The sequence below is a fragment of the Branchiostoma lanceolatum genome, chromosome 5 (assembly GCF_035083965.1).
Source record: "Branchiostoma lanceolatum isolate klBraLanc5 chromosome 5, klBraLanc5.hap2, whole genome shotgun sequence".
NCBI lineage: Eukaryota > Metazoa > Chordata > Leptocardii > Amphioxiformes > Branchiostomatidae > Branchiostoma > Branchiostoma lanceolatum.
This window is the reverse complement of record NC_089726.1, coordinates 22,371,578-22,395,042: the sequence shown is the minus strand read 5'-3', so window position 1 is coordinate 22,395,042 and position 23,465 is coordinate 22,371,578. Positions and strand designations below refer to the sequence as shown.

Sequence of the window (23,465 nt, the reverse complement as noted above, 5' to 3'; positions counted from 1 at the left end):
TCACTTGATACCTCATTAGCACGTCTGGCATCCAGGCAATCAGCTGTCGATGACAGATGACCTACTTTTACGTGGTGTCCGATTTCGTACTGTCCGGAGTGTGTCAGGGAGTTCACCGAATCTAGTATTCTAGCTTTGAAAAGGGTTTGCACATCCCAGTTGATCTATTATCACAAGAACGTGCTGAACACCATGCCTCCCACCAAAAAACCTCTGTGAAAACCAAAACTTGAGGAGATCCAAACATATAAAGAAAGTTTTAAACGGAACGATAAATAACTTGGGTTACCGCTTGGGCAGTCTACACAGTGAACGCCTTACGGGGAGGCGTGCGGTGTCGGAAAAACAACAGTAGCTCCTCGAAAACACATCCTACAGAGCTAGAATAACAACCAAAACGATCATAGGAGCCCCAGCAAAACGATGTTCTAAACTTCCGGCCTAGTTTCTCACTCTCACACTATCCAACAATGCCAGAGAAAAAAGACACTACAACGGGAGTGTACTCTGGCCTTTCCACATATGCTAGGAACTCATCGAGTTACATGATGCCTTTCTATATCTGCTTGGCAGATGCCTTTCTGATTTCTAAGTGCGTTTTGCACAATATTATGGCAGAACTAAGATCTAGAGTGCTACGTTGGTACTTTCCTTACAGTGAAGTAAGATCAATCCAGACACCTTCGCTATGGCAATAATTTTTAATTGCCACACTTATTCTCCCTTCGTTAGTCGCCACGGCTAGGGTTTTGGCTATGTCTGTTTCTTCTTTTCTAGGTGGTTCCCTCATAAGAGGGAAACAATAAATTTTGGGCGTTGTTTTCTGTTCATTTGGGACTGGGTTTAACGCTTTTGGAGTGCATTATGTCCTAACGCCGTGTTTCGTTTCTGTTCTGGTGCAAATGCATTTGCATGTCTTGACGTTGACGTTAGTTCTGAGTTCTGTTTTGTCATTGGGGAAACTTTTAACGTGACATCAGATGTTTCATCCCCCACAACGTAAGCGCTGCACTTGGACCCGCCGCACAGTAGCGTGATGCGGACCAGGCAGGATAAGGCGGCGTGCCTCAAGAGCTTTCTCCTGAACGGGAGAAGGTTGAAGGTTGAGATATTATTATCTCCATGAAAAATGGAGATTTAGTTTTGGGTGTGTCTGTGTGTGTGCCTGTGTGTTTGTCTGTTTGTTTGTTTGTTAGTCTGTTTGTCTGTCTGTCTGTCTGTTTGTGTTTCCGCACTCCTGTAGTCAGCATAACTCAAGAACCTCTTGATAGATTACGATGATACTTGGTATGTGGGCAGGTGATGTGAAGTCGAAGTTCGAGGTCGATTTTGGGCCCCCTGGTATGTGACCTTGGTACTGCGGCAGAACTTCTGTTTTTGCATCTTTTGACCTGGACGTGCTGTGGTCTTGATTTTTGGATGGCTGATAGCTTGTGATGTAATAAAAAAGTAATGTAGATTTGGGCCCCCTAGCAGCTTGCTCTGGAACTGCAGGGGCGTTATTGTGAAAATCTTCTAAGGAGAATAACGGAACAAATGAACGACAGATTTCTATGATATGTAACGGGAGTCGCCCAAACATGTGACGTTTTTTTACGCGCTCGAACTCACGGCGCTCAATTGCTGGTTGCCAGAGAATGGTCATGTTTTAATGAATGAATTTTGAATACATTCATCTAAAGAACATACTTGGACAAGAAATGTATTCATACTGTTCATGGGCCCTTCACTAGAAGCGGAAAACGCTGTGAGACGTTTTTCACGAATGTACCTTCTGATTTAGTGCTACGCCAGATAGTGTGCCTAACTTATTACGCTTTGGTAATTTTGCTCTCTTCGGAAGTTGGTGATGAAGTTTGGGAAATGTAAATACGGATTGAAGTCTGCTATATTCTAGCTTTCTTTTGACCGGAAAATTTTGACTGTGTGCACTTCTCACGTCATGTGAGAAGGGCTATATCCAGCGCATCCCGGCTCATGTTTTCACGGGAAATAGGCTACCTCGCACTGTGCGCGCGGCCCGACGTACGTCTGGCATGCGACCCGACTTACAAAATCATTACGAAAAAACGACACCGCTTACATCAACAATACTCCGTCTACTTATTGGGAAATATCTTCGCCATCTCTGTATTCAGTTTCCTTTTCATAGACGGTACCAATCACATGTTAGAGCGTTACAAAGCTGTGCGTTGAATTGCCGTCCGCCACCATCGCGGCCCCAAAAAATGGAGGGAAAACGACACGGCCAGACGGCGGCGACGTTTACGTTGTTTTCTTTGGTCGGGTTTCTTCTCAACAAACACTTAAAGACCCAATTTTTGTGTGTTTTATGAAGTTATATTTCTGATGTGTATGATAGTTGTGTATCTGCTTGGCACAGGTCGTATATTTAGGTGCCGGGCCGTCTAGCTACGCAGTGACCCTCTACTCAGCGTTGCCATCATTATTGTCAAAATACTATTCTCGACAAAACAAGAAATAGATATGTACAGATATGTTTTGAATGCAAATAACAATTATGTGCATGAACTTGGTTTATTTACCTTCCTTATGAGCATAGTCAGTGGACACAAACACGGCGTACTTATGTATAAAAACATCACTAAAAAATCCGTCACGTGTTAGGGCGCGTCATGAGTTAGGGCAGTCCCCGTTAGGTCATCTGAATTAGCGCAGAATGGCAGCAGATTTAGACCCTTGCGATTCCCGAATAATGGGCCCACCAATTTTAAGCTTCTTGCTATTCAGCTTAAGGCCGCGAAAATATAGAGATAACAGTTGGACCAAGCATTAACAATGACGAAGACCAGCCATAGAAAGAAAGAAACAGAATTTCTGTAACTATTTTACATTGATATTCTAAGTAAACAAAGCCAAGGAATATAGTTTTTAACGTAGAAGTTAAACCCATGTTATATTGGTGTTTGATTAGCGCCATGACGATATGATAGGTGTTTGACGTTTGAGCCCCCCCCCCCCCGTGTTCTCGAATTGGTGTTACCTGCATTTGGGCGAGGACCAATCAGATCGCCGTATATCCCGACCGGCGGTAACAGCACGAGCGAAGTGGCACGGCCACATCTTAATTTGTAACATAATGTCGGCAATAAAAGCTCACAAACTCAAGCAAAAACAGAGCGGTTTTCACATTGACACACATACCTAAACTGCTTATCGCATGACCACCTTATCTTAGAGTGGTTTATTTATTGGTCTGGCTGTTCAGGACACACAGTCAGGGCTGCCCAACTAGCCTGTGGCTATTACAAAGGGCTAGCCCTGCTGACAAAGACAAGATATATATGACTGGTTTTTCACATTACAATGGAAAGCATAAGGAGCTATAACAATATTCTAAATACATGTACATATCAAAACTATCCTATGCAAATGATTAAAAAGAGTGTTGTACCATTAAAATTAACTCTGGTGTCATGATAATGTAATATGACGTAATAATAACAATAATAATAATAACAACAATAATAATAATAATGATAATAATAATAATGATAATAATAATAATAATGATAATAATAATAATAATAATAATAATAATAATAATAATAATAATAATAATAATAATAATAATAATAATAATAATAATAATAATAATAATAATAATAATAATAATAATAATAATAATAATAATAATAATAATGACTGTTCTCAGTCAAATCGATACATCTATGAGAAGATTACAATTTGACCAAATCAGTGTACATCTTTGCCCAATCTTGTTTGTTGCCAGCTCGTTTCCGGAGATATTTCAGTACGTGGGTTTCTGTTCTAATGTTCATATTCATATACAATTTGCAATCGTCTATAAGGCTGCTTAGGAGCCCCTCGCGGGGCCTCCCTTGTCTGGGTGTGAGTTTTTTGCTGAAGGCAATGTTTAGAGCTTTCTGTGGCGGAGAGTCTTTTGGCGTAAGGAGAATGTGACCAAAGAGAAACCATCTGCGACGGTGGACTTCGTTTTGTAATGGTAATGTTCTACCCTTGTTGTACAACTTGACGTTGCTGATGCAGTTGGGGTAGATGTGACCTGTTAGACGTATCAGTTGTTTCCGGTGCCATGAGTCAATCTTATACGCAAGCTGCTCGGTGAGTCCCCATGTCCCGGCATTATAAAGTATCACGGGTATAACATAAACGGGTATGACGTAATAATGACGTCATTCACGTGATGTTATACACCAAGTTATACTTTATCAGTGACCTTATCACCCCCGTTGCAGTTGTTTAACAAAGATACATTATATTCATAATGTCCTGACAGATGGAAATAGGGTCCAGTCTAGCACAAAACCTGTAATAAGTCTCAATGAGAGCTGAATGAATGAATGAATGGATAAATGAATGAATGAACCTTGTGGCTGAAGTACGCTTTACTTACTTTAAAATATAACGCTAAAATAGCAATACAATATAAATCAATTCCACCCAAAAATTAAAATATTACTATGGACTTGAAATAAGAAAATAACTTTTCCAAGACATTGTTCATACCCCCACCACTCACTATCAATAACATCGAGCTCCAACACGTGAAGGTTATGAAGGTCTTGGAACTACACCTCCAAGCGGACTTGAAATGGGATACCCACATTGACTCCATCTGGAAAAAGTCAAATCAACGCTTATACTTACTACTTCGCAAACTCAACACTTCCGCGTTCCTGCTGATGACGGTCATGGTTTACACCTGCTACATCCGGCCGGTAGTGGAATATGTCTGATTTTATATATCTAATATTTCAATTTACATTTACTATTTTAACTGCTAATTTACTGTGTATTTTGATAAGATCTGAAAACTTTGCAATGCCCGGCAACGATTCAGCCAATTGGCTGTCACTGTGATATTCTGTGTGTGTGTGTGTGTGTGTGTGTGTGTGTGAGTGAGTGAGTGTGTGTGTGTGTGATTGTGTGTGTGTGTGTGTGTGTGTGTGTTTGTGCATATTTGTGGGATTGCTATGTCTATTTAGATAGTGTTCAGCACCAAGACAGGTAGCTTCTTCTGTGCATACGAGTGCCTTGATTTTCGATTTTTTTTTGCCGTGCGCTTAATGATTGGTTACTTTTTAAAGAAACTCAAAAGTAATCAACAATTTTCAACCTGGTTGATAGCGTTTAAAAGTGACCTTTTTTTTAAGTGCTACGAAAGGGACGTATAGAAGCGCTACATTGAGGTCTTGAACTCGCAGTGAAGAACAAGGTGTGATTTTACATATTAAATAAGGAAATATGAGTTGAATTCGCTTCTTCCCAAAGACACAACATAAAGTTTTTCTCCCTTGTATCACTGTTGAGTTATATTTTGGATCGTCGGGTAGTTCCACTAAAATCGTACTTGAACGTCGCATTTACGCTACGGAACACACAAAAATTCGGGCGATCGCCGACTCAACTGAAATCCGCCTTCCGGCAATGTTTCCGACGGCGCTCGGCTGGAAAATCCAGTATGGTCGGGCCACGGAGATAGCCGAGCACCGCACCCGAGCCACGGATTATTTGTGACCTCAGTTTGTTCGGCGAAACTTTCCACAGATACACATGAGAGAAATACATATCAATAAGGTATAGGGTTTAGATTTTTGTGCCTTTTCTATAAAACATCTGCAAGACTTTTCCTAAGAGGTACTGATCGTTTAATTCGGCAAAAGTAAAATGATAGGACAGGCGAATCAGTCCGCAAAAAGGTTAACATTTCCTCCTCCTTCGCGGCCGGCCAAACATATGGTGGTCAAACTCCCCTTGCAAATAGTTGCTTTCCTTATAGCCAGCGTAGTTAGTCTGATAGAGACTACCAGAAAGAAAGTGGATAGATAAGAGGAATGCCTGCTGTTTAATTTTTTACACTCGTCTGAACAGGACAGACATGACTAAAACCAAAAGGCACAATGGACGTGCGGTTTTGTTTATTCACGACATTATCAATGCGAATTAGCCACCAAAAGTTTGATATTGCAGTGTTGTAAGTTGAAAATGATGATGAAATGGTACAGTAACTGAATATGAATAGAATACATCTTAATGAATAGAATACATGTTGATGGACATGTTAATGAGGCCCCGATATGGATGATTTATGTCTGGTAATGTTCACCTTTACTTACCTTCCTAATGCCGCGAGAATGAAATTCCCATCATTTACAACTATGGTATTTTAGTATGTTCTAATCAAGTATGCAAATTAGATAGCTATTCGCAATATTGATATATATCGATACCTCTCTCTTTTTCAGCTACATATGTCACATGTTTGAGAATCCTATTATGAAATGCAGTGGATTTATAAACTTTCCTTACTGATTATGCAAGCTAGCTCCTGATTTGCATAATTAGTATTTGATTATGTAATGCACCATCTGAGCTATCTACACACCAAACATCACGACGATCTGTCGACCCCTTCTCAAGTTATTCATGTCCGAAGGTCAAAGCAAAAACACCCACTGTAGTTCCAAACAAGCCGCCAGGGAGCCCAAACGTACACAACTTACTTTCCATGGCATGAGCTATCTACCACACAAAAACCATGACCGTAGCACTTGCAAAAAATTTGACCTCAAACTTTGAAGCTCCGCTGCAGCACCTTAGGTACCCGCTAGGAGACCCATTATCGAACTTTGCCTCTCCCTTCAAGAAACCTACCCATCCACTAAATATCATACAGAACCATCAACAGCTTCTCGAGTACAAACGGAAAATGCCAAGTGTACCATTTCCGACCTTGACCTACGTTCCCACAACCGCTACTGACCTACCAAAATCATGAAGATCCATCAACATTTCCGTCATTTCTGTTGCCTACATACAAAAACACAGACATGCAAAGTCCACTGCAGTACTGTAGAAAAACGCCAGGTGAACCATTTTCAAACTTGACCTTCGTTCCCACAACCTCCACTTACCTACCAAATATCATGAAGATCCATCAAAGGTTTCTCGAGTTATGCTCTTGACATACATACATACAGACCCAGCCCACAGCTGGTGTAACCGAAAATATTGCCTTCTCGTCGAAGGTAATTAGAAACTATATGCTGTAAATTGCATATCGGAAAAGTAATTTAAGTATACTAATCAAGTAAAATGATAAAGTCAAATCTAAAGTTAAACAGGAAGAACAACGATGAATAAAGAATCTATTGAATAGTAAAGTTGGATACTTGGATACTTTATTTGCTCCATTAGCTTCATACATAGTATGAAGCTACTCTTCCTGGAGTATGATGATACACAGAAAATACATCAGACAGACTACATAGAATTGCCTACAGGCTACATAACATTACGGCATTAAAATTAGCTAACTAATACACATATTCTTTGACATCTCTTGCAAGTTCTTTTATTCATGCACAACCAAGTATTTAGAAGAGCCAACGTTTCGATGACTATCTGTCATCTTCATCAGGGCAATACTACTGGCTCATGTAAATACGTGGAACCCTGATGAATTTGCATTATGCATTACGTAAATTGAAAGAAACTCCTGTCCAATAATAGAGATGTGTTATCGTTGCCATTATAGCAACAAGTTATTTTTGCGTAGAAAAGTAAGATACTGACTTTTTAAGAAAAATATATAGTATCTTAGTGTCAACTGTGATTTTAACTCATTTTGCATAATTTATGATCATAAGACAAATGAGTACTAATGTTTGTACATTCAAAACATCTCAGAATATCCTTAATAGATTAATTGAACAATATATCAACAAAAATCACAAAAACAGAAAAGATCTTTGTAATGGAAATGGACGAGGGTATTAGTACATGTACATGTATGTGCGTGTCTAGGTGGCAGACTGTGATGCATTATTGATTATTTTATATCGTACAGGGCAAGGATTTTCTTGGTAACCTTAAGTCATCTGTCGCAAATCCTAAAAACAAGATAAATCGTTGCATCTACATGATGAAAAATAGTTTTCTTAAGTCGGCTGAAAATGACAATATGAAAATGACAATAATTCCGAAGGAAATGTAGCGGTCAGCATTCTTGGTGATAGCAGGCTACTCAGTGGTGTAGTTTCTTGGTTTCTGCATTTGATAAGAGAGAGAAGATATCGTCACATCTCCTAGAATCAACAGAAAAAAAAGAAGAAGAAAAAACAACAAGAAAGCCGTCGACAGACGTTTCTTTTGTCGTTTCGTCGTTTCAAGTCAAAGTCACCGTTGGTTTCTCTGGAGATCTCTTACCCAGTGGTCCCATTGGGTGACCAGCTTAAAAAAATCGTTTCCAGGGCACTCTGTGGGCCGGACCTGACGATGGCCGTAGAGGGTGTAGTTGGTCACCACCTTCTTTCTACAATGAAAGTGAAAAATGAAAGTGACCTCGAAGAGCTCACTGAAGAGCTATTCTTATACTGCTCGTGACAGAGAAGACAGGAGATATATACTGAATTTACAGGTTCATTGTACTAGGGACATTCTCCTAGCACATTTCGACAAGCACAATAAACAGTGCACCGCGGCTTAATGCCCCGTCCTAAGGACTGCAACCCTTTCCAGTACAGTAGTGTGCATGACGGGTAAGCAGACGCTAGACTACGCATGCTACCGGATGATGCTACTGCATGATGCTGCTACGTATTTATCAAGATAGATTTAACGATACACAACCATCACGTGTCACAAGAACGAGAAAGAACCTACATGTAGTTGGTTATTTTCACTGTACGGAAAATTATATTTCAAAACACGTAAAGCAACCTTTAAGGCGTGTCGTATAGTCACTCTTTAATTGTCTTTACGCATCGTCGCCATAAACATTTTTTCACTGGTTCTTATTTTCCTTATTGTGAGCTAATCTAAGAGACCTTTGAGCGCATTTAAAACATCATAAATTCAAAATTCTAAGATCACTTACTTTTCCACGCCAAGCGGAATCAACGCTTTTCCTGCCGCTATGGCCTCCTTCGGGGGCAGCTTGTCGGTAAAGTTTCCAATAAAACAAATCCCTGGTTAGAAATACAAGTTGTTCCGTCAGCAAGCATGCTTTCTCTTCTGTAATATAGTAGACAATATGAGCTACAGGGTACTAACTCATTGTACACATTGATTCATCTGAAACAGGGTTGGAGACAAGAAAAACAAAGACAGATGAGAAGAACTCGCTACTACGTACATGTACCCATAAACCTTTTCACGGATCCAAATGCATGCTGGGAGAATTGGGAAACTAGTCGATGGGTAGCACAGGCAACATCGTTACCATGGTAACGCGAACGCGGTGCATGCGTATTGTGTCCGGTTTAGTTTATGTTGCCATGGTTTGCCCCCCAAGATACCCATGGTGCCCCACGTCTCCTAGGATAGAATGGAACCTCTGAAAAGGGCATTTCTATATTGCTCGCATGCTCGTGCGAGGTATTTTTACATTTTTTCTCGGTCTCCATAATCTACCCGGCGCCCAGACTTATCATAAATGAATGAATGACGTCGACTCTCGTTGTGTTTACCGATGGAGCGGCTGTTCCAGTCAGGCCCGGCCTGGGCCCCCACCACGTCCCACCCCCGCCCTTCAAACACGTCTCCGTTCCCGCCAACCAGGAAGTTGTAGCCGATGTCATCCCAGCCACGGGTGTCCATGTGGAAGTTCTGGGTATACAATAAAGGTATTTCTCTCTATATATTCTTTTTATATATTAATCATAGGTTGGCATGGAACAGAGCGACGAATATAGGTTTTGCTATTGTTTGGATATAATCAGAATCTCATTGATACATCCTCGTTCACCAGGACCCTTCCGCTCCACGTTACATCGCTCGCAGAAAGGGCCCTGGTAACACGGGATGGCATCCATGGTTATTGCAGGTCGACGAGACTTGCTGATGAATAATTAATGAGCTAACCCTTATTTGGGACAAACGGCAGTTGTAGCTCATGAATAGTTAATGAGCTAACCCTTATTTGGGACAAACGGCAGTTGTAGCTCATGAATAATTAATGAGCTAGCAGTAACACGTAACCTGATTGGTTGATAGCTTCCCAGCGTTCTTTGCGCGCTTGCTTCCGATGAGAGGAAGCAAACGGGTTTTAACCCCTCTGATTGGCTGAAGCTGTTTTGGTGGCGATATCGTAATAACCATGGATGCCATCCCGTGTTACCAGGGCCCTTTCTGCGAGCGATGTAACGTGGAGCGGAAGGGTCCTGGTGACCGAGGATGCATTGATAAGACTGAAGTACTTCTGTCTCTAACAAGAGGCGCTGTATGTAGATGCAGTCACCAAGGGAAATACTTCTGCTTTTTTTAGCAGATTTTCAAGCTTGAGCTTTGCTTTGCTCGCACAATCTTTATTACCTTTGCCAAGAAGGTCATGTTTTCTGTCCCGTTTGTCTGTGTGTTAGTGGACAGCATAACCCGCAATGTTATGGGTGGATCCTGACGGCATTTAGTATGCAGGTAGGGGTCGAGAAAACGAAGGTTAAGTTCGATAATGGGCCTTCTAGCTGCCTTCCACGATCACGATACTGCAGCGGAATGTCCGGTTTTGAAATCTCGTGTTTTGGACATGCGACGGTCGTGAGTGGTAGATAGCTCTTGGGATATAGAATTAAGTGGTGTCAGTTTGGGCCCCCTAGCCGCCTTTTTGAAATTGCAGGTGTCGATTTTGTTTCAGACGTTGGAAGAAAATAACTCAAGAAGGGGTTGGGAGATTGTCATGATTTGTAGTTTGTAGATTGCTTGAATAATGATGGCCAAAACGTAGATGCTCATTATGTAAATTAGGATCTAATTTGTATTATCAATGGAAAGAGTTTTTCATACTTGAAAGCATTTGATAAATATGAACAAATATAAATGAGTTGCTTTTACCTGTATGCCCCGCACATACTTCTCGCATTGGGACCTGTTTAAACACACGTCTGGTTCGTAGCTGTGGTGGATGATGACGTAAGGTACAGGTGACGTCATGTTGACACGTGACTTCGGTGGTCTCGCTCCCCATTCCGCTCGGCTGATAATGGTGATCTCAAACTCAGCTGAAATATACGTGTTTAAACTTACATGGCTTTATGACTAGCAAATATGGCCCCATCTGTACTACAAAGACCTTGGTAGATTTTAGTAGTTTTCCTATAATTGTCAGGAATATTAAAAGTTACTAGGGTGGTAAAGGTATGTCTGAGCACTTCTGGGGGTGTAAAAATACAGTACTACTTAGTGTTATGTATGGCTCTTGAATTTTTCTCCAGGTACTAAGCTAATTAGCTTGTTACAAGACAATAATTTGTGCACAATTTCATAACATCATGATGACAACAATAGAGCTACATATCTGCCAAGTCAAATGGTTATTTTTCAAATATTTTTATTTTATTTTGCCCAGGCACACCTGTTTAGCATTCAAGATCATCTGTATTCGATACATGATTTTAAAATACATGCAATTCTACAAAAAACTAGGTCAGCCAATCGTTAAATAGCGGAGTATAGCGGAGTCGAATCGCCGAGTAGTTAGACTAGTGGAAAAGAGAGCAAAAGGTCACGGGTCTGATTCCTGGCATTTCCGGCTAGATGTTGTGTCCTTGAAAAAGACACTTAACACGACATTTCCATCCAGAATAAGTAATTTTTATTCTATACCTCTATTTTGTACTATGTTTTATAGTTGTTGCCATACATTGTACGATGTAAAATTATCGTGGTGAAGCTAGGGGACACAAGATCAAGACGTCACGAGTTCGATTCCTGGCATTCCTGGATAGATCCAGTGAGTAAAAACTGTCATCGGCCTCAAAAAGTCTATAGGACGACCTTTACCGTTATACATGAAATCACACGTGTATAAAGATGCTTTTTTTATCTCCATGAAACATGGAGATATTGTTTTGGGTGTGTCTGTTTGTTTGTCTGTTTGTGTTTCCGGACTACTGTAGTCAGTATAACTCAAGAGCCTCTTGATGGATTGTGATGATATATGGTATGTGGGCAGGTGTTGTGAAGCCGAAATTCAAGGTTAATTTTGGGCCCCCTGGTATGTGACCTTGGTACTGCAGCAGAATTTCAATTTTTGCATCTTTTGACCTGGACGTGCTGTGGTCTTGATTTTTGGGTGGCAGATAGCTTGTGATGTAATAAAGAAGTGGTGTAGGTTTGGGCCCCCTAGCAGCTTCCTCTGGAACTGCAGGGCCGTTTTTGTGCCGTTTAGTATGCGGGTAGCTTAGATAGAGATATAACGTTACATTGTAATGAAGTGCAAATTATGCTAGTTGGGACTTAATTTGCATAACTAATGAGGAAAATCTATATTTGCAGTATTTTCCTTTATCAAACTCAAATACATGTAACATATGTAGTTTATTGAAAGTGGAGCATCAACAGATACCAATTATGCAAATACATTCCTAATTTGCATAATTAATGTAAAAACACCATAATTCATCTAATTGGACAATTATAGGACCGTCAAAATTGCAACATGTGTAAGTTAGATAAAGGTGTTTATGACCAAGCATATATTATGCAAATATGTAAGTCATTTGCATGAATAGAATTGTTCATGGAGATATGAGGTCGTGGAACTCTTGTTGTTTGTTTGTATTGCATACCCGGTAAACCGCATGAAGGCATAATACACCAGGTTTGTACTGAAGAGTACAAGCTGCATATCCGGACAGATTTATATGATCCACGCACAACGGGAAGGACCCCTACTCTTTTCGATAAGTGTGTTGGGTTCTTTAACGTGCTTGAGGTGTGGCTCTCCTCAAACACGGGACCTCCATTTAACGTCATATCCGAGGGACGTCCCTAGCCAAAACTCATTTTCACCTGAGTAAAGTGGGGAAAGTCATGTAAAGTATCTTTCCCAAGGGCACAACATCAACGGTACAAATCAGGGGACCCAGGGCCAAACACCCTGCCACTACGCCACCGCGACGCCACTGTATACATAGACAAGTCACATCATCCCTTTCATTTCTGAACAGTTTTCATTTCTTTGACAGCTGCAGTGGTTGAGTAAGGTGTGACAGTAGGGTCAGTTTGATTCAGAGCGGTCTACAGGACTCAGAATACACAGTGTAGTAATCAGACATTTTCGAAGACTAATATCACATAAACGAAGAGGAAGAAATCTTAGCGAACTTATCAGATATTAAAACTAGTAAGCAAATTTTCGTTCCTCTTCGTCAATGGGAATAATAATAATAATAAGTTTATTGCAAATTCATGCCCGTAGGCTAATTGCATGTTGACAACAATGTCGAAGTACAAACATAAAGTAAAACATAAGGCATACATGTGATACAAGATCATACTAAATTGCTAGTCTACAATAAGTTTCTAATGTATATCTACGCTACTGATGCGGGGTTTGATTTTTTCTTTGAAAGCAGTGGGAAATAGAAAGTCCGACGCTTTCAATGATGAGTGGGTCGTATGATTTCAAAAGGAATCTTAGTTTAATAATGAACAGTTTGCGCGTTTAAGATCATGGAATTCACCCGGCTTACATTTCACCATTCCCTGGCAGCTGTAAAGGAAAAACTGTCGAGAGTTCAGCAAGGGAAACGAACATGTGACTTATAGAGATGTGTATCATTATACATATGCAATTTCTTAAACTAAGGTAATGCTAGTTTAAGCGGTATTACGTCTGTTGCATTTGGCATACCTAAATACCCCGTTTATTTTAAAACAACGGATATAGGAAACCCAGCGAATAAAGGTGAACTAACGTAACCAGATATGGGCCAAGCCAAGCCTTTATTGAATCGCACCCGTCTGTAAGGATGTGGCTCAGCACGCGCATTGATGCCGCTACAAGGTACACAGGACACATGTTACGACGGCCATTCAAATGTGCCAAATGTTAGCCTCCTAGCACTATCCATACCCATTATAGCTGCCGAGCTGCCTTCGTCCTCTCCGTAAATAGGACGAAACAGACTAGGCAGATTTAGACAACAGCCAAATTATGTCTTCTGTTCACGTTACGCGGTGTCAAAGCGTCCTATTACTACGTAGTATTCGTGACACGCTTGCCTTAACCTCTACCCTTAGCCGCACTTCATGATCGTGTACTGAGGCTTTGCGGTGAAAAAGAGCCAAAGAAAGGCTGTTAGACACTAGCTTTTCTACTATTACATTACTATACTAAAGATGATAGCCTGGAATCCAGACCGTTGCCAGGGGCTACACAGGCAGCTGTCATCACTTCCCTTTTCTGTCAGCCGTTTGTTTTTAAAATATTTTTAGTGAAGTATGTAAAGAGGGAAGAATTGTGTTTGTTCCTACTGTCATACCGTGTTTTACGCAAGCCATGGAATCAATGTGTTTAATCAAATAAGGTGGAACGTGTCCTCGTACTAAGACTTAAGAGAGTACAGCGAGTCAATTTTTAAAACTGGGGTACAAGTGTGTGTTTGTGTGTGGATGTGATGCAAGTGTATATTTGGTACATGAGTGCGTGTGTGTGTGTGTGTGTGTGTGTGTGTGTGTGCATGTGTTCGTGTGTGTGCTTCATTGTGCGTTTAAGAGAGAGAGAAAGAGAGAGCGTCTGTGCGTGTGTGTGTGTGTGCGCATTTTTGTGTGTATGTGTTCGTGTGTGTGCTACATTGTGCGTTCGAGAGAGTAAGAGAGAGAGAGACTCGGTGTGCGTGTGTGTGCACGCATTTGTGTGTGTGTGTGCGTGTGTGTGTGCGTGTGTGTGCTTCATTGTGCGTTTAAGAGAGAGAGAGAGAGAGAGAGAGAGAGAGAGAGAGAGAGAGAAGTAGAGAGAGACTCGGTGTGCGTGTGTGTGCGCGCATTTGTGTGTTTGTGTGTGTGCTTCATTGTGCGTTTAAGAGAGAGAGAGAGAGAAAAGAGTGAGAGAGACTCAGTGTGTGCGCGCGCGCGCGCGTGTGTGTGTGTGTGTGTGTGTGTGTGTGTGTGTGTACGCGCGCGCGCGCACACGCGGATAAGGCTAATATACCTGAGGCTGACATAAACATGTCCCTGGAAAATGTGTGTGTGTGTGTGTGTGTGTGTGTGTACATGTGTTCGTGTGTGAGTACATGTGTTCGTGTGTGTGCTTCATTGTGCGTTTAAGAGAGTGAGAGAGACTCGATGTGTGTGTGTGTGTGTGTGTGTGTGTGTGTGTGTGTGTGTGTGTGTGTGTGTGTGTGTGTGTGTGTGTGTGTGTGTGTGTGTGTGTGTGTGTGTACGCGCGCGCGCGCTCTCTCGGATAAGGCTAATATACCTGAGGCTGGCATAAAATGTCCCTGGAAAATTTGAAGGAAAAAGCAAAACAAGTGTAGCATATTTGTCACATTCCATTGTTCTAATACGAGTAACACCAGAGCAGAAATCGGACACTTACCAACTGTGGTGTCCATCGTTCTAACACAGGTCACCACGAATACTATGCCGATCCACACACCAAAATGGACAATCTTACCCATGTTGAAGATCCGACAGTCCTCGAAATGTTACAATTCTTTCTAGTCGTCTGACGGAACTAAAGAAAAGAAGAGGAACTTTTGTATGCAGAGGAACTAATCTTAACTTCCTCTTGTGAAGTGCTGTCATACTTCCGTGTGTCGTGAGTAACCTGTTTACAGATCAAAGGTCACAAATTATGTGTTGTCAGGACTGTTCCATTAGTCAACAGGGGATAATTTCTAATAATTACGTATTATTAATTAATTCTGTCCTTTTAGTAAAAAAAAGTTAACATATTTGAACAGTTGGACACATTTCAGCCGACAGTAACATCGAGAAGGAAGTGTCTACCAGAATTGGCTTGGCAGCACAAGCATTCAACAAACTCAGAGGCATCTGGAAGTCATCTACCTTGAAGCAAAATACCAAACTGAGAATATACAAATCAAATGTGCGTTCTGTCCTTTTGTATGCGTCAGAAACATGGAGAACCAACAAGAGAATAGAAAGCTGTCTCAGAGGGTTCGAAGGAAGATGCCTCGGGAGAATCTTGAAAATGCGCTGGGAGCAGAGAATCTCAAACAAAGAGGTAAGCGAACGCACAGGTAACGTTATATGCAACATCGTAGACGAAATAAAACACAGGCGCTGGAAGTGGCTAGGACATGTCCTCCGTATGAACAAAACCAGACACCCAAATGTCGCCCTCAAATCGAATCCTCAAGGGAAACGAAAGAGAAGCAGGCCTCTAGGGACCTTGGGAAGAACTGTAGAAGGAGAGATGAAGGCTGCGAGGAAGACATGGCACGAAGTCAGATGGATGGCCGAAGACAGGAAGGGCTAGAGAGAGTTCGTCTGCGCCTTATGCTCCAACGGGAGCGAAGAGGATTATGTTAGTAAGTAAGGACAATATTGCATAGCAGAATATTTACTTAATTGCTCGATAATATGACGATACTTACAGTTTATATCTGTTTGTTTGGTTTTCTCCTTGGTAGGAATAGCCGTATGACATAGGTTTTGCAGCTATTTATTTGAAACCTTACACTTCACTCAAGGACAGCTGTAGAGAAGTCGTCATTGCTTTCCACTCGTGTGTTGCGGTTGCGGCGGTTGTTGTGGCGATGTTGGCACAGGCAGGCCACAGTCAAGACGTCCAGACCGGACAGATGAGAACACGCCCGTGCTTGATGTTGTTGTGTTCTCTGTGTATTTTGAGACACAACACCCTTCACCCCCTCCATTTTGTATTTTCCTGTTTAGGCCACAGCAAGTAATTTTTATGGATGACATCAGCGCGCTCATTAATTTTCGCCTGATTTCGAAATAAAAAACAAATTTCATTGCCCTCCGACGGTGGTCAACATGCCAAAAATTGGCAAATATGTCGTAAACGTCGACAGTCTAAGGTTTTCATTGCATATGAATACCCAGTGTAGTTCCTGCCCTTGATGGTATGACAAGCTGTTTTCTGCGTTTGTTCTGGTTAATTGGGCTGTATACACATCTTCAAGAACAGTTTAATGTTGACATTCTAAGGTGTTTCATTGTATATGAATACCCAGTGTAGTTCCTGCCCATGATGGTATTATAACAAGCTGTTTTCTGCATTTGTTCTAGCAAGGACATTACTAGTATATAAATAATGGGGGGGGGGGTCTAGTTAATTGAGCTGTATACACAAGGTGTTCCATCGCATACATGTTTACATTAAATCAAGGAGGTTTTATATTATATATGAAACCTCATTGGTTGAATACAGGAATAAAAGACCTCTTGGTCATGATATCATATTTCGTCGCCTCAATTCTTGTTTAACAAGACTTATGATCTCAAAATTTGAAAATATAGGAATCTTGTTTTTTGGGGCCCACCTTGTTTTTTTCCGCCCTATCTCATTAATTTTGGAGTCTGCGGATGATGTCATCCATAAAATTTACTTGCCGTGGCCTTACGAATATTTCAGATGTCTCACTTTTTGTCGTTTTACACAGTGTTGACACTAGGCCTCTTCTGTTGTGGCATCCAATCGTTAAGATCTCCTGTGTCTCATTCTCTCTGTTGTCCATTTATGATATTATTGATAAGCCATTAGACCTCTTTTTCTTTTGTGTCTGTCCTCCATTTCTTGAGGTACTTAAGTCTGCTGATAGCTATGTGACCCTATATGTAAACGCTTGCCACTCCTAGCTTCATCTCTACATTACTTGTAAAATATAGACCAAGACAATCTCTTTTGCATCTCTTTAACTTTACCAAATCGTTCTTAACTGTAAATGGATAAATTAATGTCTTGATCCGCTGATAGGGCTCTCATAGCTTGCCATTGTTGCCATACGTTGTACCATGTACCATTTATTCAGTCATATTCAGAGCCAGCTAAAATGTTGTCGTACTTTGAACTTGCAATGAGAATAGTTGATTGGTGATTGATTGATTTCACTTAGCCTTGAAGTCGGAAAAACTAAGAAGATTTTCGGCTATTGTCCTAGCATTGATCTACTGCCTGATTTGTTCTCAGGCTCGTGGGGTGAGGATGGGGACGTTAAGACCTCTAACCGACCACGTTTGGAGCCAGCAACGTCACTACGTCATGACGTCAGCACTCATTGCTTTCTTATATTTTATTACTCTGATGTTAGAGCTTAATTCAGTCATTCAGTCGACTAGCTGTATGCTACATATAGTTAATGTGCCACTTTCGTGTGTCCTTAAACATTTGGACTGAATTATGTCTGAATCTGTCGTTCCGTTATAACCAGCTAAATGAATATCAAACAAAATAGCATTCTCTGGCTTCTACTAGTGTAGAGCTATACTTTGTCAACGATTTTTTTTCTCAATTTAACTGAACTTTTTCAAACATATTGCAATCAATGTCAAGTAGATTAGACTACACAATAAAGATGGTGAAAATGGGCCGAATAGTGTGTGTTGATGTTAATTGTGATTGTTTTCTTATAGATTGTTTTGGTTAATACAATATAATATCTCTTTTCGCATTTCATGTAATAGGACACATTACTTTTCAGTGTCATGGATGAAACCCTCCACAGATTAAACCTGAAATGTAATACAGAAGTGAGGGATAAAGGACGAAACCGTGAGAACACATAGTAACATCTGATAATACTTTCATTGCGCTGGCAATGAGGCAAAAACTACATGCAGAGATTTTACAAGAAGACTATCTTGTGCTATCTTAACCCACTCACAATTAATATTAATGTGATATTCAAAGCCGCATAAGTTGTAACATACTAAACGTGATTCTGAGATCAGCGGAACAATTTTGGGAAGTATAATGGGTAGTTTTGAAGCTGGAGTCTGGATGATAATGTAAAACTATACACTTCTTCGACCATACAATAACTGTGGTAAATGGTAATAGTTTCCTGTATCAGTGATCAATAACTCAAAGGCTCCGACTAGCGAACAAACAAATTATTGCAGCAAAAGTTGATGTTACATGTGCCAGGAGGCATGAATTGTCAGTTTGCCAGGATGATACAAAACGATCACCCCGGAAAAACACCATTCAGTCCCCGAATATATGCTTAGAGATTAGTAGAAACATAGCGACAATACAAACACACTAAACATCATATTTATTTGTTCGTATCCCTGTTTTGGACAACCTTAGCCTTGGTCATCGCAATACACCAATCAGCAATCAGCATGAATATTGCTTCGCTTCACGCATGGCTCAAAGGCGCTGTCTAGCGGCTGAAAATATAATCGCAGGAATAACCGCGTCCTGCAGCGGCAAAGAGGATTTAAATGATTTTAGTGACCTACTGCGACGTTATTTGAGTATCAGGTTCGATTCAGTTAGATCAAATGTGAAAAATCTGTTGACAGACAGGACTTGGCAATAATCTGATGTTCAAGGTCATGCGAATTATGAATCTGTAAGCTAAGTGCCGCTGGCAGTGAATGCGTAACGTATTCACTTCAAATGCTGTGGATTAAAGAAAGCGCAGCCATACGTTATGGTTCGTGGAGACATTAACGATCATTTACATCAATGTTTTTGAGGATAACATTTAGACAACGTGTACAGATAATATTGCGGTGCTGGTTGAGTTGTAGCATTGCTCTTGATGTTGCTGCCTCGTTGTCTATGGTCACAATAACTGTGACTGTACCTGACTGCACAACACTAGGAAGTCCATTCCTAGATTCAAGTACGCATTGCAGTCAAAGCGAAGGCCCCTGAAAGCCGCTTGGCCATTGTTTTGCAAATCGAGACAATGTCGAGACGAGAACTGTTTAACAAACCAGGGGCCTTCACCTTTGACACTGCACATGCGTACTCGACTTTACGAATGGGCTAATATGTTAAAGGTCGGAGGGAGGGGCACGCCCGAAGAATTTTATTGTGTTAAAATGACGCCCATGGCTTCTTGTTGATTCAATTCTTCTGTTATAGTTATTCACTGTAACCTCCTTGGTTATTTCAAAGTAAGATCACGTTCATCCGTGACACTCTCACGACAAGATGATGAAGATCAAGCAATTTAACTCAAGCTTGTCCAGGTGAACCCTTGTTCCGGGCTGACATCTTCCTACTGCCGGGGGGACCGTTGCAGAAGTTCTCGAGAGTGCCTGCCTCTTCAATTCCTTGTTCCTTACCATTTATAGGATTGTCCAGCTGTACTAAGCCTTTCTGCAGTGTGTATTGCGAGAATGTATTTGATGTTGTTATTGACGAAAGTGTACTATTGTCTTAGACACCACTTTTATAGAGTTAAAAAGTAGACTTGGGCACTAATGGCATCTATTTCCAGATGTTTGTCTACCATATTCTTAAACCTAAGGAGACAAGAGTTGAGCAATCCATCTAACTTCAAGAATTGTCCCACCTTAGATAGAGTACGGAGTTTGGTAGGTGCTGTAAATGGATTTTATTATCTTCATATTAGAGAGAAATCAAGACAGCAAAAGGTGTGTCTTAGCTAAATGCAGTGCTGGATAAACAAGACTGAATTTAATGTAAAAAAAAAAACTTGTATAGAGTGATATCATGTAACGTTGGGTAACATAAATTCGCGGGGTACTTAAATTCGCCATTTTTTGAAACGGTGTATTTTAGGGATATGTGCTAGATGCAAAATCAGTTATAACGCCAGCAATGCAAACCGGATAGACTGACGTATTCAGAACACTGGCTGAAAAGCTTCGATAACCATTCATTAGAAGTTGGCGACGTCAAAAACTCTCCGCCCCTTATTGACAGAGTCTGGGGGTTTCGTGGGAGAATCACACAGCACGGTTGTTCGCTGGTTTATAAGACAAATGTCACATCTCCTGCCTGCTAAACACAATTATTTACAAGACAACTTATTACAATCTCTTTTGCTAACCTGCAACTGGATTCTAAGTGTGATCAATCCGAAACTCCTCTTTGTTGCTACAACCTACGGCACGTGTATTTTCCCGCCGCCATATCATTACCCAGAATCCTGTCGTCAAGCAGACGACAAAGGTTTGTGAGGAACACTTTTTTGTCTAAATGTTGCGTGTGATAGTGGACTGAAGACGATATTTTCCTCAAAGTTTGCTCCTAACACAACAAGGAACACATGGACATAGTAGTATAACCATTGCTACGGCATCCAGCCAACCTCCCATGAATAATGTACACGTTGCCATGACGGTGGGGATCGACTTTGAGTGCATGACGTTCTACCGACTCAACAAACGGGATGTTACCTAAGGCCTGATGTGTGCGGTATGGCCGTTTTTTCGTGATTTTTTTTTACTTGGACACGTCTATATCCATAGCACTCTCCTCAAGCCAAGGATGAAACGAATAGCTACTGTATAAAATGTAATTAGCGGTAAGATATTCAAGACGAATCTTCTCTCCCGAAATAATGTTCACACCTGTCCGACAACACCGTCATCGTGCGTGCGGCGGACGGTAGTTTCAAGTTGAAATATTATGGTGTCAGCACGACTAGAGACAAAATCTACCATATATATGATTAGTGCAAAGATAGTACATGATACTGACAGAATAATAGAAAAAAAGGATGGTTTATTGTTCTGTTAGATTGATTTCAGTCAACCATTATCGGAAAAATGGCGAATTTATGTTACCCAACGTTACATGTATAAGATATAATTTTAGTAGAATATCGCTGATTGAAGTATCCTGGTGTATGTGAATCTGCCAGGTTTGTCTATGTACACTACGCACAAAAAGTTTGGAAACTTTAGTTTGGTTGATCATATTTCCGTTGTTTCTTAATCAATTTCAATGCATTGTATATCGTTGGAAAGCTTGTGTAATTAATTTCCTTTCCTATGATACCCAACTCATTATAATTGCAATCTCATGGAGCGAGCACCAGGCCTGCTTACGCGAGTGGGTTGTAGAAAAAAGTGCCCAAATTTCCATGCTATTGTCAAACACTCAGCGCAGCGCCAAACCCATTTGTGGTGGTGTTGTCCACATAATGAATGGAACAGTGTGTGGAGAAATGTTATGTTCACAGCTACAGATAAGTGAAGGTTTATTTCGACTGTTGGATAGGTAAATGAAACTATGGGGCCAGTGAGGAGAACCCTATGCTGACTGTTGCACAGGTAGACTGACTGATTGTTTTGTTGGAGCCAGCGTCATAGTATGGGGCAGTACAACGTTAACTGCCAGAGGAAAAACCAGGCTAATCATCATAAGCAACCTCGATGTGTCAAGACATAGAGATACCTTTCTCAATCCAGTCACATTTCCAAGATCTGCAAGGTGATAGTGCACGTCCATACAGAATGAGAGCCATTTCAGACCACCTCCAAGTTTCATAATAACTTTATTGCACAACAATTGTACAAGGTACAAAGTATAGCATTCACTGGTGCATAGAAAACATTCTATTAGGCTAACCAATCTATCTAATACAATATAATTATCCTCGTACAAAAGCCACGTACTACCATCAGAAGAAAAATACTGAATTGAGCGTTTGACATTAGTAGGGTAATCTGGGCACTTTTTTAAGTGACCTGCTCGCATAAGCAGGTCTGGTACTCGTTGCATTAATTTACAACCATAATAAGTTTTGTATCATGGGAAAGAAAATTACACAAGTTTTGTAATGATATATCAATCATTGAAATTGATCCAGAAACAACGGAGATATGATCGACCATAGTTAAGTTTCCAAACTTTTTGTGCTGAGTGTATATTTTTTTGTTTAATTGATTATGCTACATTGTATTAGGAACGATCACGCTTAATGAAACTGCGAATCACGAAAGTCTACAGTCAAATATGTATTTTACATTAAAAGTTGTGACACAAACAAATTGCACCTTTATAGCAGGGGTTATGTGGCTCTGTTAGACAATCGTTATTGAATATCTAGTCACAATGTGAAATGTTAGGCTTAAAGCTAATCAGAATTTCCCACTTCCAACTCAGTCGCAACACCATGTAACTAGTAGCTATTAGACAGAAAAAAAGTTTCCCACTAATGGCTGTTTTCGATATTTTTCTTTCATTTACTTCAATGGGATATCAACCTTTATTCTCGTATCGATAATATTTTGTAGTTAGAACTGTAAAGGGTCAAATTGTTTCACATATAATAACATTTCGCGATTCACATTATGTCAATTTTCTTGGAATTTTGCAGCAAATTCACATAATTTTCACATTTATGCACCTGGTAGTGTAAGAACAATTACAATATTTACATTATTAACTGTTCAAAACATAATCACACCTAAAATTGTACAGAATGTTAATTTTTTTACCTAATATTTCGATCACAGAGGATTTGGATAAAAGATGACAATCGACATTTTAAAAAAAACTTAAGATTAACTGACCTAAGTACGAACATAACATAACATAACATAACATAACATAACATAACATAACATAACATAACATAACATAACATAACATAACATCTCTCGACCATAAAGTGGTCAGGAATGGGTGATTCATCTTTAGAAGCGACAAAATATTATATGAGTTTTATTAGTGTATCTTTGCCTTGTGCAATACAGAACACACTATTTGGGTGAACGAATAGTGTTCAGCACCAAGGAAAGGTCGCTTGCTT

At 40.4% G+C, this 23,465-nt stretch overlaps 1 protein-coding gene and 1 long non-coding RNA gene across 3 annotated transcripts; one reads left to right on the top strand and one right to left on the bottom strand.

The window, feature by feature from the left end:
- Positions 1–7,358: 7,358 nt before the first annotated feature.
- Positions 7,359–15,549, bottom strand: LOC136435737 (peptidoglycan-recognition protein LB-like). 2 transcript variants are annotated; one of them, XM_066429425.1, is made up of 6 exons: positions 15,326–15,549; positions 10,837–11,003; positions 9,477–9,615; positions 8,885–8,975; positions 8,215–8,320; positions 7,359–8,055 (listed from the first exon to the last, which is right to left on the bottom strand). In XM_066429425.1, the coding sequence occupies exons 1-6, from the start codon at positions 15,405–15,407 to the stop codon at positions 8,029–8,031; spliced, it is 612 nt and encodes a 203-aa protein (XP_066285522.1). In that variant the 5' UTR covers positions 15,408–15,549; the 3' UTR covers positions 7,359–8,028. The 2 variants fall into 2 exon arrangements, with proteins under 2 accessions (XP_066285522.1, XP_066285523.1); XM_066429426.1 differs by having other exon boundaries at positions 15,404–15,549.
- Positions 15,550–15,581: 32 nt separating this feature from the next.
- Positions 15,582–18,308, top strand: LOC136435738 (uncharacterized). Its single transcript, XR_010755892.1, has 2 exons — positions 15,582–15,976; positions 17,909–18,308. It is a non-coding gene; the product is annotated as an uncharacterized lncRNA (long non-coding RNA).
- The last annotated feature ends 5,157 nt before the right edge of the window (positions 18,309–23,465 follow it).